The sequence below is a fragment of the Aquarana catesbeiana genome, linkage group LG03 (genome assembly GCF_042186555.1).
Source record: "Aquarana catesbeiana isolate 2022-GZ linkage group LG03, ASM4218655v1, whole genome shotgun sequence".
Lineage (NCBI taxonomy): Eukaryota > Metazoa > Chordata > Amphibia > Anura > Ranidae > Aquarana > Aquarana catesbeiana.
Genome location: NC_133326.1, coordinates 654,917,893 through 654,932,308, shown reverse-complemented (window position 1 = coordinate 654,932,308; position 14,416 = coordinate 654,917,893). Strand labels below are relative to the sequence as shown.

At 47.2% G+C, this 14,416-nt stretch overlaps 1 protein-coding gene across 3 annotated transcripts in view; it reads right to left on the bottom strand.

Annotated features, from left to right (window-relative positions):
• The window catches only part of DHPS (deoxyhypusine synthase), a 36,258-nt gene that overhangs the window by 13,914 nt on the left and 7,928 nt on the right, over positions 1 to 14,416 (bottom strand). Inside the window, exons 1-2 of one of the 3 annotated variants that reach the window (XM_073622725.1) lie at positions 9,576 to 9,727; positions 3,094 to 3,303 (exon numbers count right to left, since the gene is read on the bottom strand). The exons of 1 other annotated variant lie outside the window; for it this stretch is intronic. In XM_073622725.1, coding sequence (XP_073478826.1) covers positions 3,094 to 3,303; positions 9,576 to 9,581 — 216 coding nt within the window. In that variant the 5' untranslated portion in view covers positions 9,582 to 9,727. Of the gene's footprint in view, positions 1 to 3,093; positions 3,304 to 9,575; positions 9,728 to 14,416 lie in introns of those variants that run through there. One more of the 3 variants, XM_073622724.1, reaches the window with a different exon arrangement.

Sequence of the window (14,416 nt, the reverse complement as noted above, 5' to 3'; positions counted from 1 at the left end):
GCTGCACTGAAAGTAAAGGGGCCGAATAATTTTGCACGCACCACTTTTCAGTTTTTTAATTGCTAAAAAAGTTTAAAATATCCAATAGATTTCTTTCCACTTCACAATTGTGTCCCACTTGTTGGTGATTCTTCACAAAAAATTTAAATTTTATATCTTTATGTTTGAAGCCTGAAATGTGGCAAAAGGTTGAAAAGTTCAAGGGGGCCGAATACTTTCGCAAGCCACTGTATAACCATGTACAATGATCTTGTAATAGACAGCAATTTACATCATGGCAACCTTACTGGAATCCTAAATATTTGTTACACCCAAGATATAGTGGTGGAATAGACTGAGCCATGCCCCAAATGTAATGTCACTGGATGTGACATGATGAGAGGGGAATGGATGCTTTGAGAACTTATATAATTGAAAAAAGCCAGTATAAGTATTATGGGATACAAAACCGTCACTTGCGGGATGAAATTAAGTCCCCCTTTAAATTTAGAGGCCCCCCAATCACACAGTCCTTTCTTCACATCGGAGGCCTACCTTTTACCTCAAGCAGCATGACAGAGGGCAGGAAATGGACTTCTATCCTCTCCTGAATGTTGGGGGCAGGCCTGCACGCTGCCTGCCCTAGAACGGCATCATGCATTGCAGTGGTGCAGGCAGACTAGGCGCCAACACCATAGCAATGAACGGCACCATGCATCTTGCCCTAGGGCAGTGGTTCTCAACCTTTCTAGTGACCCCTTGATAAAAATTTCCCCAAGTTGTGGGGGCCCCTAATAGTAAAAATTTTAGAGCGTGGGTTGTCAGTACCCAAGACGAGTAATTTGCGCCCCTAACCCACAGACATCTAGCGCTCCCAGGGTCCTTTCCACTCGTACAGTATTAAAACCCCTTATGGTACATTTTAGGATGTACCTCTCTTTGTTCTCCTTTCTTTCCCTTTTATCTCTGTAATTTCTTGTCCCCCCCCCCCACACACCCCATCACTCTCTCTAGCCGCCTTTCTTGTTCTCTTATTCTTTCTCTCCGTTCCGCCCCCTCCCATGTATTCTCTATTTTTAATCCTTCTCTTACTCCTTGGTGGGGGGAATGGGATGAGTGGCAGTGCTGGCAGGGAGTGGGATGAGTGGCAATGCTGGGGGGAGTTCTGATCAGCCAACTTAGGTGCTCTTGATAAAGGTCATCTGCTCATCTGAGAACTGTAGTGGGGATTTTTAACGGCAACTATAATCACAGGTAGTGTTACCCACTGTGTCTCAGACTTTGTGGTGTCTCATAGCAGTAACACCTATGCCGAAATCGGGAGATAGGGTCTCCTCCAGCCCCTCCCACTTCACATTACTCACCAGTTAACTGACCTCTAGTCTCTGCCCCCCCAGCCATGAACTGAATAGGTGGCTTCGAAGAGGCTGAGTGGGTGGCCACGGGCTCCAGGAACAGCCCTGCTGGGCAACTGCAAAAAGGCTGGGAGAGCAGGGCGGGCCTCAGGAACAGCCCAGGATTCGGTGACCCCTGGCAAATCATCATTCTACCAGGTTGAGAACTACTGCCCTAGAGCATCACTGGTTGTTATGGTGCCGGTGGCCAACCCTCCCAACACCATAGTACATCATGATGCTGATCCAGGGCAAATTGGGTCCTATGCTTGGGACACCCCAGGGGAACCCATGGGGCACCACTATTGAGGAACACTGCTTTAATTGATTGCAGTACAAAATACTGCGATGGGGTGGCTCCTACAGGCTGCCTGTTTCTGGGATTCAGGTGGGCAGCCCTGCCCGCCTGCAGCCCTGTGATTTCACACAGTGGGAGTTTGTCAGCAGGTCCCGGCCAATAATTCATGCTTGGAACCTGCCAATTGGCTGTGTTGAATCACAGCCCAGAACCCTGTGTTGACAATCAAAACAGGGCTCTGTACAGAGGGAACAATCGCATTGTTTGCTAATCTGACAGAACACCGCTGCTTTTAAAATTCAACATCAAAACAGTGAGACGGATTTAAAAATACTGTATTTCACTAAACAAGATCAGTTTACTGTTGAAAATAAGTGTGCAATGCAAAACTCCGGTGGGTGTAAAAAGATGTCCGCTTGCCACCTTCTCACTGTATCCTTGCTGCAGCCAAGTGCTTGGTGTACCAAGATGGCCATGCCGGAATGTCACTTCCGGTACAAAATCTGACAAAACAAATCAATCAAAAAAGCGTCATATATTTCACATTGTTAGGCACACAATGAACCCCTCAATTGTTCCTACATGTTAACCCCTTCCCAGCCAGGGTCATTAGTACAGTGAAAGTATGTTATTAGCACTGTATTAGTGTCACTGGAGATGTCAGGGGCAGTTAGTTCCCACAAAATGCCAGTTAGTGTCTGATTGCTCGCCGCACTATCACAGTCCCACTACAAGTCACTGGTCACCGCCATTACTAGTCATACATACACCATCATTTGTAGATGCTATAACTTTAACGCAAAGCAATATACACTTATTGGGATTTTTTTTTTTTTTTTTTTTTATTTACCAAAGACATGTAGCAGAATACATTTTGGTCTAAATTTATGAAGAAAATTTGTTTTTGTTCTTTTATTTCATTTAATGTTTTTTTAGCAGAAAGTAAAAAATATTTTTTTTCTTTCAAAATTTCAGTCTTTTTTAGTTTATATAAATAAGAAATAAGAAGCCCAGGGGTGATCAAATACCACCAAAAGAAAGCTCCATTTGTGTGAAATAAAAATGATATACATTTAATTTGGGTACAGCGTTGCATGACCATGCAATTATAAGTTAAAGTAGCGCAGTGCTGAATAGCAAAAAACGACCTGGTCCTAAAGGGGGCAAAATCTTCCAGAGCTAAAGTGGTTAAACAAATGTTTGTACTATTGGTAATGGATTCATAGTGTGCTGAAAAGATGTTTTTATCTATGATGATACTGATCAACCTACTGCCAGTTGCTATGAGCACACCCTTATTCCAGGTCTTGTCCAGGAAAGTGTGCAAAGGGAATATATTGAAAGCTTCACAGGCAGAACCTACAGATATTTCTGCCCATCATCCAAACAATGCCCACCCACCCACCTCCTTTATCCCCTCACCATGTTGTTGACCTCCCGTACAGCCTGGCCATAGTGCAGGGCCTGGAATCCAGTGGTCATGTAACTCTGAAGCAGAGCCTCATAGTTGATTCCGCGATTGAAGTCATAACCTCTGACCTGGGCCGTGCCTTCGGGTAGGGAATCGCTGGGCATCAGTACCGCCCCCTTCGCATCACTGGGCAGTCCTTCTGCCATAGTAATGTTCTGTGGCTACAATGGTAAAGAAGAAAAGGGTCAGCAGAATTATAAATTAGCATTTGACACAGGAGTGGGGAGAGGCCGCAGTTCCACTTTAACATAACACCACAAACGCGGAATAGGAAAACCTGTAAACATAAGTCACTTCTGAAAACATGGAAATTTACTATACGGTCGCTCTAGATTTACCAGCTATGTATTGTCAGGGTCTAAGTAAAACAATTATTCCAATGGTATGCAATCAGACAGGTCCTGTGCTGCATAGAATCTGCTAGATCTAAAGGAGAATGAAGAGAAATAATCTCTACTTCAAAAGAGAGCCAACTGTGTTTTCTATCATTTTGTGGATTTTGATTCTTCATATCTTTATGACAATAATATACATTTCCTCTGTGTCTATGTGTACATCACATCGGATTCTACAGGATCATAGGAACAAGATGAAGAGAGGAAATGGGACCCATATAGAATCTGGAATGAGCTGCATCACAGCAGGGGGCCAATACAGGCATCCCCTATAGGTCTGCTCCCCCCCCCCCCCCAATACTGTACTGGCACCCTCTTATAGTGCTCTGTACCCTCCATACTGACATCCCCCTATAGAGCTCTACACCCCCATACCAGTATCCCCTATAGAACTCTATACCCCCCTCCTACCGATATCCCCTATAGAGCTCTATCTCCCCCCCCCATACTGACACCCCCTATAGAGCTCTACACCCTCCCTCATACTGATATCCCCTATAGAGCTCTTTACCCCCCCAAATACTGACATCCCCCTATAGAGCTCTATACCCCCCCTATAGAGCTCTATTATAATTGCTGGTATGTGCTAACTGAACCATCTCCACCCAAAAACGGAAACACTGCTTTGCTTATGTGTCTTTAATAATTGCTGGTATGTTGTTTTGTTTTGCTTAACCGTCTGTAGACCTGTCCACATTACAATGCTTTATTATCTCCCTTGTCTTACCCAGAATTATGACCCGTTAACTTTGGTGCCCCCTTGCTAGTCTGTTTCTGCAGTAAGAATCTTGCCCTGTTAACCAGCCAACCTTTATTACCTCTTCATTGCTAATTAAAATTCACCCACATCAGTTTAAATAGAAGCTTCTTTTGGGGGAAGCATTTGCAGGGGGCCCATTTGCAACTGGGGCTCTTTCTATAAGTGGGAGCACTTCTGACTCTGCACTTCAGGAAATGCACAAAGCAAATGAACACAAGAAAATACTTTGAAATACACCATACAGACATCAGGTGACCTTGTTTACTCCTTCAGCTCTTTCTTCTTGTAACATGTACTCTTCTATCCTCTACTTATTACTGCACCCACCAACTCCTGCTAATTCTAAATCTACACACACTAAAAATCTCCAAGACCCTGGGCCATGTCCCTTCATATAAATCCCACTTCCATATTACCTCCCTCACCCTCCTGCTTCTCCTAACCTCTGGAGATATATCCCCAAACCTCCATCATTTAACTGTACCCCATGCACCCATCACCCTCTGGTAGCAGCCACAATCAACACAATTTAGTTCCAATTTCTATTCTTCCCAAGACCAGACTCCCTTTCTCTTGTGCCCTTTGGAACTCCTGCTCTGTCTGCAATAAACTCACCTCTCTCCATGACCTCTTTATCGCCAACTCATTTAACCTACTCGCCATTGCCGAAACCTGGCTCCACGAATCCGACACTGCATCTTCTGCTGCCCTATCCCATGGTGGTCTTCTCTGGACTCACTCTCCCAGATCCAGTGGACGTAAGGGAGGAGGTGTCAGAACACACTGCATTCGTCTTTTCACTCCAGTTTCTCTAAGGAAAGCTGTGATCTACAGCCCCCCTGGACCAGTATCAACCTTTCTTGATGACTGCTCTGCCTGGCTACCCTACTTTCTTTTGAAATCCCCACAATCATTCTCGGGGACTTCAACATCCCTATTAATACTAATGCCGCGTACACACGGTCGGACTTTTCGTCTACAAAAGTCCGACAGCCTGTCCGACAGACTTCCGGCGGACTTTCAGCGGACTTGCAGCAGACTTTCTAACGAACGGACTTGCCTACACACGACCACACAAAAGTCCGACGGATTCGTACGTGATGACGTACACCGGACTAAAATAAGGAAGTTCATAGCCGGTAGCCAATAGCTGCCCTAGCATGGGTTTTTGTCCGTCGGACTAGCATACAGACGAGCGGACTTCGGGGTCCGTCGTACTTACGACGTAAAGATTTGAAGCATGCTTCAAATCTAAAGTCCGTCGGATTTTAGGCTAAAAAAGTCCGTTGAAAGTCCGGAGAAGCCCACACACGATCGGATTACCAGCCAGCTTTAGTCCGTCAGCGTCCGTTGGACTTTTGTAGACGAAAAGTCCGACCGTGTGTACGCGGCATAACACTCCTGCCACTTCCAAACTTCTCAGCCTAACATCCTCCTTTGACCTGAAGCAGTGGATACACGCTCCTACTCTGAAGGCAATACCCTTGATCTTGTCTTCTCTCACCTTTGCACTCCATGCAACCTCTCTAACTATCCATTCCCTCTCTCTGATCACCACATTATTTTCACTCTCTCCCTCTCCTCCACCTCCTCTCACTCCAACTGCCTAAAAGTTACCCTCAGAAACCTACGTCATCTCAACCCTTCTCCATCAACAACCTCTACGACAGAGGTTCTCAACTCCGGTCCTCAGGACCCACTAACAGGCCAGAATTTAAGTATTACCTTGGGGAGATGCAGACTAGAATACTGCAATCACTGAGCAGAAATGATATCATCTGTGATGCATTTCAGTTATCCTGCAAACCTGGCCTGTTAGTGGGTCCCGAGGACAGGAGTTGAGAACCACTGCTCTACGACAAAATCTCACCCCTATCCTGCACCAACCTAGCCACTTCTGTCTACAACTCCTCACTGGACTCACTGGCCCACCTCACTACACAGAATCAGGCCCCGACCCCTTCAACCTTGGCAAACAGATGATACTAGAAGTCTGAAAAAACAGTCGTGCTCATGAGCGCCTGCGGCGTAAGACGAAGTCTCAGAGAGATTTCTGCCAATATAAATCTGCCCTCCAAAAATACAATTCCAGCCTCCTCACTGCCAAGCAGATCTATTTTATCACTCTCATTAGCACCTTATCCCGTCCCCGTCAACTCTTCTATACCTTCAACTCTCTACTTCGTCCTCCACCCACCAACTCACTCACTCACTGCCCTGGAGATCGTCAATCACTTCAAACAGATTTGATACAATTCGCGAGGAGATCTCTACTGTTCCGATACCCTCCATGCTTTACACTTCATGCCCACAGGTACAATCATTACTTCCCTCTTAACCCCACCACTATAGACGAGGTTGCTAAACCCTCTGACTATGCTACACTCTCTAACCCACATCTTCAATCTCTCCCTAAACTCTCTAAAACATGCCCTTATCAGACCCATACTTAAAAATCCTTCTGCCTCAACCTCCGCAACATCTCCAAAATACGCCCCTTTCTAACCAATGACACAACAAAGCTTATTCACTCGCTGGTCATCTCTCACCTTGACTACTGCAACTCCCTTCTCATTGGCTTACCTCTACATAGTCTATCACCTCTTCAATCCATCATGAATGCTGCTGCCAGACTCATCCACCTTACCAATCGCTCTGTGTCTGCTACCCCTCTCTGCCAATCCCTACACTGGCTTCTGCTCGGCCAAAGAATTAAATTCAAAATACTAACAACTACATACAAAGCCATCAACAATTTAGCCCCAGCTACATCACTAGCCTAGTCTCTAAATACCAACTCGTTCTCTTCATTCCTTTTAAAACCTTCTGCTCTCTAGCTCCCTCGTCACCTCCTCCCATGCTCGCCTCCAGGACTTTTCCAAAGCCTCTCCAATCCTATGGAATGTCCTACCCCAATCTGTCCGCTTATCTCCAAATCTATTAGCTTTTAGACAATCCCTGAAATCCCAATGAGCAGGGCCCTCTGATTCCTCCTGTATTGATTTGTATTGTAAGTGTACTGTCTGCCCTCATGTTGTAAAGCGCTGCACAAACTGTTGGCGCTATATAAATCTTGTTTAATAATAATCCCATACCGATATCCCCTATAGAGCTCTATACCCCCCCATACTGACACCCCATATACTGATTACTGACATCCCCCTATAGAGCTCTATAACACCCCCCCTACTGACATCCCCCTATAGAGCTCTATAACAACCCCCCATACTGACATCCCCCTATAGAGCTCTATAAAAAAAAAAACCCATACTGACATCCCCCTATAGATCTCTATCTTGTCTATCTCTAATCTTGTTTAATAATAATCCCATACCGATATCCCCTATAGAGCTCTATCTCCCCCCCCCCCATACTGACACCCCATATACTGACATCCCCCTATAGAGCTCTATAACAACCCCCCCCCATACTGACATCCCCCTACAGAGCTCTATAACAACCCCCCCCCATACTGACATCCCCCTATAGAGCTCTATAACTCCCCCTATAGAGCTCTATAACAACCCCCCCATACTGACATCCCCCTATAGAGCTCTATAACAACCCCCCCATACTGACATCCCCCTATAGAGCTCTATACCCCCCCATACTGATATCCCCCTATAGAGCTCTATACCCCCCCATACTGATATCCCCCTATAGGAGCTCTATATCCCCCAATACTGATATCCCCCTATAGAGCTCTATATCCCCCCCCCCATACTGATATCCCCCTATAGAGCTCTATATCCCCCCCCCATACTGATATCCCCCTATAGAGCTCTATATCCCCCCCCCATACTGATATCCCCCTATAGAGCTCTATATCCCCCCCCCCCCATACTGATATCCCCCTATAGAGCTCTATATCCCCCCCCATACTGATATCCCCCTATAGAGCTCTATATCCCCCCCCATACTGATATCCCCCTATAGAGCTCTATATCCCCCCCATACTGATATCCCCCTATAGAGCTCTATATCCCCCCCCATACTGATATCCCCCTTATAGAGCTCTACACCCCCATACTGATATCCCCTATAGAGCTCTACACCCCCATACTGATATCCCCTATAGAGCTCTACACCCCCCATACTGATATCCCCTATAGAGCTCTACACCCCCCATACTGATATCCCCTATAGAGCTCTACACCCCCCATACTGATATCCCCTATAGAGCTCTACACCCCCCATACTGATATCCCCTATAGAGCTCTACACCCCCCATACTGATATCCCCTATAGAGCTCCACACCCCCCATACTGATATCCCCCTATAGAGCTCCACACACACCCCATACTGATATCCCCTATAGAGCTCTACCTCCCCATACTGATATCCCCATATAGAGCTCTACCCGCCCCCCCATACTGATATCCCCTATAGAGCTCTAACCCCCGCACATACTGATATCCCCTATAGAGCTCTATACCCCCCACATACTGATATCCCCTATAGAGCTCTATACCCCCCCCCACATACTGATATCCCCTATAGAGCTCTACACCCCCCCACATACTGATATCCCCTATAGAGCTCTACACACACCCCTCCCCCATACTGATATCTCCTATAGAGCTCTACACCCCCCTCCTGATATCCCCTATAGAGCTCTAGAACAACCCCCCCAATAATGACACCCCTTATAGAGCTCTACCCCCCCTCCTGATTTCCCTTATAGAGCTCTAGAACAACCCCCCCATACTGATATCCCCTATAGAGCTCTACACCCCCCACATACTGATATCCCCTATAGAGCTCTACACCCCCTCTCCCCCATACTGATATCCCCTATAGAGCTCTACACCCCCCCTCCGATACTGATATCCCCTATAGAGCTCTACACCCCCCTCCTGATATCCCCTATAGAGCTCTAGAACAACCCCCCCAATACTGACACCCCCTATAGAGCTCTACACCCCCCCTGATATCTCCTATAGAGCTCTAGAACAACCCCCCTCCCCCCATACTGACATCCCCTATAGAGCCCTAAACCCCTCATGTACTACAGAAACACCATCATCATATTACAGGAGCTACCGGTCCCCCTCCCCCACCATCCTCCTATAGAGGAGAAGGGGCTCTATACCCCTCCATGTAAAGCAGATGTCTCCCCCCCAAAATTACTGACATTCCCCCTATACAGCTACCCCCCTCCAATGTACAACTCCTTCCACACTGACATCTCCCTATAGAGCTCTATACCTCCTATGTACAGCAGGCGCTTCCTCTCCCTCCATAGACCTCTATACGTCCCCCATGTACACAACTCACCTCCATACCGGCACCCGGCTCACATGGCTTTCTGCCTTCTACTACGGTAGCCCGACAAGCTAAAACAGTTCAACTGATAGCGCCCCGCCTACCGTTCTCTTTCCACATTGCCTATTGGAAAAGCCGCCTAGCTACTCTGGTGTGGGCGGGGATTTCCCCCCTCCAGTCCGGATTACGTAAATGCCACGCCCCCACACGCCGCCTCTTGATGCGATGTGTCTGTAGGCGCGCTCCAGTGTCTAGTCACAACCCCAGTGCGCCTGCTGAGGAGACGTGCGCGCTCCCCACGCACAGTCTTTTTATTGTTAGCCTTACTAGCATTGTGTCCCTTCTTGTAGTTGAAAAGGGCCATTAAAACCAAAAGAAATCACATATATTTAGGACAAGTTTACATTGGCGCCAAAAGCAGATCTTTATATGGGTATCCGAGCAACCTATCACAATGGTGTGCGTAGCAGCGGGTGATGACGTCACATCGCACCACAAATCAGCCGTCATCTGTTGTTTGGCTGCCGTTACCGCTTCCCAAACGCCTCTATGTAAACACACTGCAAACACGCCACAAATGCCTCACAAATGACTCTGTGGTGTTTACAACGCGTTTAAGATGCGTCTAGAAAGCGTTACTAGCTGAGATACCGTAGTACATACAATGGGAAACCAACACGTGGGAAATCGTTTTCTGAGGTTGGGTTCACATTGCCGCATGCGGCTCCCAGCAGGGGTCCGGTGCGTCCCTATTCACCGTTTCAGGTCCGATTTTAGTCCAAATTTTTGGCTGAATTCAGACCTGAAACAGGCCACAGGACGCCTGCGCAAATTCGCACCGGAGCTGCTCTGGAGATGTGTGAACCGACTCCATAGAGAGCCGAACAAAATCTCCTGCTATTGCGAATTGGATGCAGCTAACCCACATCCAATTTGCACTGGTTGGAACCCAGCCTCCATTCACACCTATGCGTTTTTTTATGCTTTTTGCAGAAACGCAGGACATTATTTTTAACCACTTCAATGCCGGGCACTTTCGCACCTTCCTGCCCAGGACAAGTTTCAGCTTTCAGCGCTGTCACTTTTTAAATGACAATTGCGCGGTCAGTCATGCTACACTGTACCCAAACAACATTTTTGTAATTTTGTTCCCACAAATAGAGCGTTCTTTTGGTGGTATTTGATCACCTCTGCGGTTTTTATTTTTTGCTAAACGAATAAAAAAAGACCGAAAATTTTGAAAAAAAATAGTTTTTCTTTGTTTTTGTTATAAAATTTTGTAAATAAGTACGTTTTCTCCTTCAGTGATGGGCACTGATAAGCTGCACCGACAAGTCGGCAGCGATGAGGCGGCACAGATGAGGTGGCACTGATAGGTAGCACTGATATGTGGTACTGATGGGCATTGATAGGCGGCATTGATGGGCACTCATAAGTGGCACTGATAGGCGACACTGATGGGCACTGAAAGGCTGCACTTATGGGTGGCACTGATAGACGGCACTGCTGGGCACTGAAAGGCGGCATTGATGGGCACTGATGGCATTTTTCTTTGGCACTGATTGGCATTTCCCTGGTGGTCTAGGGTGGCATACCTAGTGGTCCAGTGTGGTGGCCATCCCTGGTGTTCCTGGCGGCATCCTGGTAGTCCTGGGCGGGCATCCGAGGGGGGGCTGCGCTGATAAAGAATCAGCACAGACCCCCCCCCTGTCAGGAGAGCAGCCAATGGGCTCTCCTCTACTCGTGTCTGTAAGTAGAGGAGAGCCCACTGACACTCCACAACCACGATCGCCGCGATGCAGCTTGAGATCCTGAAAGAGTTCATATGACGTCTGGTCAAGATATTGCAACCACTTTGCCGACATCATTTTGTTATATGGTGGGTGGCAAGTGGTTAACATGGGTTCCTATTAGGGATGCACCGAAATTTCGGCCACCGAAACATATCGGCCGAAAATGGCCCTTTTGGCAAAAAGCCGAAAGAGAATTTTTGCCGATACCGAATGGGGCGGGGCCTGGGTGGGGCGAGGCTCAGACCCCGCCCCTGGTGCTGCCTATCAGGGAGGCTTCCTATATTGTATAAGAGAGGAGAGCCGCCGCCTGTTTGATTACAGCGCCGGGAACATCACAGCTTATGAAAGCTGTGATGTTCCCGGCGCTGTAATCAAACAGGTGGCGGCGGCTCTCCTCTCCCTTCACTGGCTGCAATGGGGACACAGGCTGCACTACTGGGGACACAGGCTGCAATGGGGACACTGGCTGCACTACTGGGGACATTGGCTGCACTGGGGACACTGGCTGCAATGGGGACACAGGCTGCACTACTGGGGACATTGGCTGCAATGGGGACACAGGCTGCACTACTGGGGACATTGGCTGCACTACTGGGGACACTGGCTGCACTACTGGGGACACTGGCTGCAATATTGGGGACACTGGCTGCAATATTGGGGACACAGGCTGCACTACTGGGGACATTGGCTGAAATGGGTACACAGGCTGCACTACTGGGGACATTGGATGCAATGGGGACACTGGCTGCACTACTGGGGACACAGACTGCACTACTGGGGACATTGGCTGCAATGGGGACACTGGCTGCAGTGGGGACACAGGCTGCACTACTGGGGACACTGGCTGCACTACCAGGGACATTGGCTCGCAGCATCTGACGGGCACTGGTGAGGCTGCATTGATCTCTTGTATCATGTCCGCAGTCTCTGACTCTCTGACCATGTCCGCAGTCTCTGACCATCTCCTGTACCATGTCTGCAGTCTCTGACCATCTCCTGTACCATGTCTGCAGTCTCTGACCATCTCCTGTACCATGTTCACAGTCTCTGACCATCTCCTGTACCATGTCTGCAGTCTCTGACCATCTCCTGTACCATGTCTGCAGTCTCTGACCATCTCCTGTACCATGTCTGCAGTCTCTGACCATCTCCTGTACCATGTCTGCAGTCTCTGACCATCTCCTGTACCATGTCTGCAGTCTCTGACCATCTCCTGTACCATGTCTGCAGTCTCTGACCATCTCCTGTACCATGTCTGCAGTCTCTGACCATCTCCTGTACCATGTCTGCAGTCTCTGACCATCTCCTGTACCATGTCTGCAGTCTCTGACCATCTCCTGTACCATGTCTGCAGTCTCTGACCATCTCCTGTACCATGTTCCCAGTCTCTGACCATCTCCTGTACCATGTCTGCAGTCTCTGACCATCTCCTGTACTATGTCTGCAGTCTCTGACCATCTCCTGTACCATGTCTGCAGTCTCTGACCATCTCCTGTACCATGTCTGCAGTCTCTGACCATCTCCTGTACCATGTCTGCAGTCTCTGACCATCTCCTATACCATGTTCCCAGTCTCTGACCATCTCCTGTACCATGTCTGCAGTCTCTGACCATCTCCTGTACCATGTCCCCAGTCTCTGACCATCTCCTGTATAAAAATTGTTTTAAAAAAAGTCACTTTCGGTATCGGTGTTGTTTCGGTGTCGGTTTCGCTTTTCGGGATCAAGGAAGATTTATTTTCGGTATCGGGACCAAAAAACCCATTTGGTGCATCCCTAGTTCCCTATGGAACACGTTCACATCAAAGCATTTTTGTGCCTCTGCATTTTTGTAAAGGGTCAGGGACTTTTTTTAAACGCAAAACTGTGCTTTTTTTTGTGTTTTTGGTTCAATAGACTTCAACGGAGAAGCTGCAGGAAAGCATGCGGTGCGTTTTTACTAAATATAAGGAAAGAAATTGCGCTAGGTGTGTGATAAATAAAAAAACATATAAATTACTGAAAATTGAAACAATGAAGGATATCCTGCTGCTAAGCACTATAACCCTGATATGGGGCACAGAAAGATAAATATATTTTAAAAAGTGCAGCGCGGGATAGTAAAACAAATGGTTTTACCAAGTGAGCATAATATAAATTTAATTAAAGTGAAATGTGTATCATAATCAAAAATATCCAGTGAGAAAAACCAAGTGAAAAAAATCAGGTAAAAAACAGATAAAAAAGAATCCATACATAAATTTATGTGATAGAGAAATTATGTGCATGAATAAAACGCATGATGTGGCAAACAAAGTTCATAAGTGAAGGTATCCCAATGGAAAAACTTCAATACAGGAACCAGGGTCTATGTTCTCCGCTTGTGCTGCCCGTCACCTTACAATAAACAATGGAGGCTTACCTGAAAGCCTGCGACCGCCCTTCTTAGGGGGGTCAGAACAGGCTTATTAGAAACAGCAGGAACACTGTTAGGGATTCCCAGGTGACCAGCTGGCATCAGTCAGGAGTAACTTCCATAGCTCACTTCCAGGAAATAAGTGCTGCGCACCAATAGATGACCAAAGGGGCAAGAGCGCACCAATGGGCGACCGATGAGACAGGAACTGCGCACCAATGGATAGCGACTTCCACAGTATACAAATGGATTAACCTTCAGTCTTGCACAGTTGCACCGGCTCCTCCCCCTGGACTGAAATGGCTTCCTCTGATTTCACTGTACACTGTGCGTTTTTACTATGATTTGCGTTTTTTAATCTGCCCTACAACAAATTCCCTTCCCCCCAAAAAAGCATTAAAAAATGCAAATCGTAGTAAAATCACAGTTAAAAAAAAACTTGCATAAAGCCCTGCAGAAACACTCAAAAGTAACCTGCATAGGTGTGAATGGAGCTTAAGGTCTCATTTAAACTAGAACTAGAACTGAAACTGAAGTCCGGTAAAAATCCCGCAGTTGAGCCACATTTTTAACACTCTTCAACCGCTCCTCCTTTTTTTGTTGAGGTGGCAGTCAGGGGGTGTACCAGGGGCGGATCCAGGGGGGGGGGCAACGGGGCAATTGCCCC